At 69.1% G+C, this 4,749-nt stretch overlaps 3 protein-coding genes across 3 annotated transcripts in view; 2 read left to right on the top strand and 1 right to left on the bottom strand.

Annotated features, from left to right (window-relative positions):
- LOC112960840 (ADP-ribosylation factor 3-like) overlaps window positions 1-1,670 on the top strand; it is a 7,666-nt gene extending 5,996 nt beyond the window's left edge. Inside the window, exons 6-9 of the mRNA XM_026055445.1 lie at window positions 503-590; window positions 782-815; window positions 1,182-1,252; window positions 1,450-1,670. Coding sequence (XP_025911230.1) covers window positions 503-590; window positions 782-815; window positions 1,182-1,252; window positions 1,450-1,667 — 411 coding nt within the window. The 3' untranslated portion in view covers window positions 1,668-1,670. The remainder of the gene's footprint in view (window positions 1-502; window positions 591-781; window positions 816-1,181; window positions 1,253-1,449) is intronic.
- A 336-nt stretch (window positions 1,671-2,006) lies between these two features.
- Window positions 2,007-4,579, bottom strand: CCDC65 (coiled-coil domain containing 65). The gene is made up of 8 exons (XM_026055461.1): window positions 4,436-4,579; window positions 4,155-4,322; window positions 3,884-4,053; window positions 3,581-3,719; window positions 3,137-3,334; window positions 2,832-3,050; window positions 2,559-2,711; window positions 2,007-2,415 (listed from the first exon to the last, which is right to left on the bottom strand). Exons 1-8 carry the CDS (start codon window positions 4,571-4,573, stop codon window positions 2,122-2,124), a joined length of 1,479 nt encoding a protein of 492 aa, XP_025911246.1. The 5' UTR covers window positions 4,574-4,579; the 3' UTR covers window positions 2,007-2,121.
- Window positions 4,572-4,749, top strand: part of RND1 (Rho family GTPase 1) — a 3,728-nt gene continuing 3,550 nt past the window's right edge. The window contains exon 1 of the mRNA XM_026055444.1: window positions 4,572-4,590. Coding sequence (XP_025911229.1) covers window positions 4,572-4,590 — 19 coding nt within the window. The remainder of the gene's footprint in view (window positions 4,591-4,749) is intronic.

The following is a 4,749-nucleotide window of genomic DNA, read 5'->3' as shown; positions in this document are numbered from 1 at the left end:
CCGGCACCCACGTGGGGAGGGCTGTGGGGTGGCCCTGGGACTGGCACCAGCGTGGGGAGGGTGCCGGTGTGGCCCTGGCTTGGGGGTAGCCCTGGGGTGGCATCGGGATTGGTACTGGCAGGGGGACGGTGCTGGGATGGCCCCGGAGTGGCACCGGGACTGGCACCGGGGTGGTCTTGGAGTGGTCCCAGGACTGGCATGGGGACAGTGCCAGGATGGCCCTGGGACAGTACAGGGACCAGCACAGGGATGGCCTGAGGGTGGCACTGGGACCGGCATGGGGATGGCCCTGGGGTGGTACCAGGACAGGCATGGGGACAGTGCTGGGACAGGCACGGGGCAGCACGGAGACCAGCGTGGGGACGGCACTGCGCTGGCCCTGGGGCAGCTGCGGGATCAGCCCRGAGGCGGGGGACAGGCCAGGGCAGCGTGGCTCGGGGGAGGCGGCGGGGCACCCTCGGGCTACCCGTGCCAGCGGTAACTGTGTCCGTGTGTCCGGCAGGGCAGCCTGGAGGACGGACGCATCATTGACACCTCGCTGACGCGGGACCCGCTCCAGGTGGAGCTGGGCAAGCGCCAAGTGATCCCCGGTGGGTGCACAGCTGGGGCGCCAGCRCCCGCCAGGCCACCCGGCCCCGCGCGGTGGCTCTGGGCTGAGCCGTGGGGCGAAGGGACCGGGATCCGGCGGGACGCGGCAGAGCAGTCCCGGGGCCGGGCGCTGGGTGCCGCGGTGGGCCRGGCGCGGGACGGCCCTGCTCAGCGCCTCTCTCCCTCCTCGCAGGGCTGGAGCAGAGTCTGCTGGACATGTGTGTGGGGTAAGTCCGGCCGCCGGCGCGCTGGGGAGGGCAGCGAGCCCCCCGCCACCCGCTGCGGGGGCCCGGCCGCGCTGCGGGACAGCCCCGGAGGAGCCGCCTCGGGGCTGGCCGAGAGCATCCGCGCTGGGGACCAGGATGAGGCCGGGCCCGGATGGGAGCTGCCCTCCTTCACCGCCCCAAGACGAGGTCCTCGTGTCCCCAATTTCTATGGGGCCGCCTGGCCCCGCTCGGGTTCTGTCGTCTGCCGGAGCTGGCCCTAACGTTCCCGCTGCAGTTTTGAGCGGATTTGTCCCCCTGCCCGGCGCCGGGGCTCGGCCCTGCCAGGCGCCCGGGGGCCTCCGTGCTGACGGTCTCTCGCCGTGGCAGGGAGAAGCGGAGAGCCATCATCCCCCCTCATTTGGCGTACGGCAAACGAGGTTCCCCCCCCACCATCCCAGGTAAGCGCGGCCGGCCTGGGCCACCTGCGCCCCCCCTCCGCAGCCCTCGCCGTCCCCGTACCGCAGCAGGGGTGTCGGGATCGCTCCTGCCCGGCCCCCGGGCACCCCGCGCGCCGGAGGAGGTGCGTCTCGGCCCTGGCGGGTGGCGCCTCGGCTCCGTCCGGGGTCCCCGCTCAGGCTCCGTCCCCTCTCGCCAGGCGACGCGGTGCTGAAGTTCGAGGTGGAGCTGGTTGGCCTGTCCCGGGCCAGCTACTGGCAGAAGGTGGTGAACGACGTGCTGCCCCTCGTGTGCCTCGGGCTGGTCCCGGCGCTGCTGGGGCTCATCGGCTTCCACCTCTACCGCAAAGCCAGCAGCCCCAAGCTCTCCAAGAAGAAGCTCAAGGAGGAGAAGAGGAACAAGGCCAAAAAGAAATAAACCGTACCCTCAGCAACCACAGCTGCCGCGCRCCTGCTCTGTCCACCTCCTGGGCCGGTCGCCGCGTGGGGGACGGGGTGCAAGCTCCTGCCCAGGCAGAGGCCTGGTGGGAAGGGGGCCCTGGGCCGCTCATCAACCTGGCCGGACGCTGTCAGCTCCTGCCGAAGGCCTGGAGCTCCCCACCTGGTCCTGGCAGGGGGGATTTAGTGCGGCCAAGGGGTTGAAGAGTCAGACCTAGACCGAGCCCACCCTGACGGAGCTGTGGGTGACCAGAAATAAGACCCGTAGCACAGCCGCAGCACAGTCGAGCTCTTTAATGGCAGCTCCTGCAGGCACGGTTTCCGTGCTGTCCCCAAGCACCAGGCTCAGCCGGGCGCCCCGGGCTGCGGGGCGATTCGCAGCTCTGGCTGGCGCTGGGCCGGATCCAGCCACGCGTCCTCCCCCCCCGGGAGGCTCACAGGGTGCGCGACACCACGTGCGCCGCCTCGATGACGTTGTGCACGGGCCCCCCGGCGCGGGGCAAGGCCCTGGGGCTGCAGCTCCTGCGCCGCAGGGTGAGGAGCGGGTTGGGCTTGCTGAGCACCTCCTCGCTCACRGAGATCCCCTCCAGGTACTGCTTGAGCAGCTCCCGCAGGCGCTGGTTCCTCTGGCTCAGAGCTGCCCTCTCCTGCGCCAGCGCCAGCTCCTCCAGCTTCGCCTTGTTGAACCTCTGCCAGAAGCGCTCCATCCCCGCGTAGTCCTGCATGGCCTGCGCAGGAGGGAGGGATGAGGAGGCCGGGGGCCCCAAACCTACCCCTGCGCGCACACTGCCTGTCCCCAAGGCTGTCCCCTGTCCCTCGCTCCCCTGCGGCAGCGCCTGGCCAGCTCGGGACCCCGACGCTTCCTCCTCACCTGGGCCAGAGGCTCCGTGGGCGTCTCCTTGAGGACCCGCTCCGCATCCCGCTGCTCCCCCTCGGCCAGCGAGGAAGGGTAGAACGGCAGCACCTTCTCCTCCTCCGACTCCAGCTTACGGCACATCTCGCCCAGCCGCAGGATGCGCTCCGCCTGCGGRGGACGCCGGAGAGGGCAGGTAGGGAGGGGACGGCGGCGCCCGCGTGGCCGGGGGCTCCACGGGGTAGCCCGGTCCTGCCCCGGAGCAGGCAGCACGCGGCCCGCAGGCCTCACCTTCTCCACGACGTGCGTCAGCGCCTTCAGGGCAGCGCTGCTCTGCGTGGTGAGCTTGGYCAGGCTGCCGCGGGCCTTGGCCCTGGCTTGGTTCATCTCCTTCTTGAGCTCCTGGAGCTGCCTGAGGACGACCTCTTTCTCCTCCCGCACGCGCCGGTTCTGCTCCTCGCTCTCCTGGAGGTGAGCCGTGATCCTGCCCTTTACGGCCGCGATGGAGTCCTGGGGGCACGCGAAGTGTCAGTGACAGGACGGGGGGTCTCGGTTTGCGGGGCCACATCTGAGCCGTGAATTTCCGCAGCCACAACCTGGAGTTTCTGCAGCTTCTTCGTCTGCATCTCTATCTCCTTGGAGCTCTTCTCATCCTTCTGCTTGAGCACCTCAAAGGCAATCTTCCGGTCCTCCGTAGCCTCTGTGTAGCTGTGCAGGACCTGCTGGAACTGCTTCCAGAGGGAATCCACCTTGCTGCCCAGGTGCAAGCGGCTGTACTGCTTCTCTTCCAGTTGCTGGGGGAGGGAGACATTGGTGGGGGTGTTCTGCCACCCCCTTCCCTCCTCCCCAGGCTGTGACCACCATCCCCAAGCGAGGCAGGTCCCTCTTGCCTCCGCTGCGGCTGAGGCTCCATCAGCCTTTGCTGTGCTCTGCTCATGCCCCAAGCCCTAAAATGCTCCTCGCCGGAGTCAACCGCTAGTCGGGCTGCTAAAGCGCCCGGCCAGTTGCTTAGCGAGCCCTGCCCCGTGCCCTGCCCCTGCCTTGCTCTTAATGTCATCCCAGGCGCTCTGGAAATTCAGCATGGCCTCGTAGCTGTTCTCGATGAAGTTCTGCTCCAGGGCCAGCATCACGTCCTGCAGGTAGCAGCATTCTTGCTTGTGTTGTTCGAGGATTGCTCTCCTGGGGGAATCGGGGGGAGCTGCGGAGCACAGGGCCGGGGCAGGCCAGGAGGGTCCCTGGTCTGGCGCTACGAAAGGGCTCCCCGCCAGGGACGCAGCGTCCCGGCAGGACAGCCCGCGGGTGCCACCCCCGCACCCAGATCGCCCTCTCCCTCCCCTCAATACCTCTCTGTCTCAAACTCCTTCTTGAGGGCCTCCAGCTCCGTGTTATAATCCTCCTCCAGGTAGCGCAGGCGGCAGCGCTGGAGCTGCAGCAGGCGGTCGATGTTGTGCAGGTGGCTGCACAGGGCCTGGGCGTGCTGCGCCTCTGCCTCGAACAGGTCTCTGGCCAGGGACTGCGGGAGGGAGGGTCACGCGGGGGGCTCCGCGCGGCCCCACACGGAGGGAGGATCACGCGAGGAGCTCCACGCCCCCACCCCAGCAGCCCCGCGCTCACTTTGATGACGCTGTCCTTGCAGTCCATCACCCGCGCAAAGGTCTGGCTCAGGATCTCGATGTCCRTGCGCAGCTCCTTGGTCTTGGCCTCCTGCAGCACTGCACACCACTGYGTGTTGATCTTGTTGAGGTTCAGGGCGCTGTTGTGATCCTCCTTGGCCAGCTTGTCCTGTGTGAGGGGACTGGGGGTGTCAAGGGGCAGCAAGGATGCGTCCCACAGGGGACAGGGGCCGGCCAGCATACGAGGAAACGTGTTTCTGACCCCCACAGGCCCCCAGGCACCTTCAGGAACTGGGTGAGCATCTCCCCCTTCTTCTTGGCCTCCTCCTCCTCGGCCAGGGCTTGGCTCTGCAGCAGCAGGAGCTGGTCCTCCTCCGTCATGGGGGCGGCCGCGGCCCGCTGGCGCCGCTTCCTCGGCATGGCGGCGGGGCTGAGGGGCACGGCGTGAGGGGTGAAGGGGGGGGGGTGACCAGGGTCCCGGTCATCGCCCCTCCAGGGTCCCCCTGGGCCCCCTCCCTTCCATCCCTTCCCCTGTGGGGTGTCCCCCCCCCTTCCCTGCCCTTCCCCTCCCCCATGGGGTGTCCCCCCTCCCCTTC

Source organism: Apteryx rowi, unplaced genomic scaffold, assembly GCF_003343035.1.
Source record: "Apteryx rowi isolate R43461 unplaced genomic scaffold, aptRow1 scaffold_999, whole genome shotgun sequence".
Classification (NCBI taxonomy): domain Eukaryota; kingdom Metazoa; phylum Chordata; class Aves; order Apterygiformes; family Apterygidae; genus Apteryx; species Apteryx rowi.
This window is presented reverse-complemented; position numbering and strand designations above follow the sequence as displayed.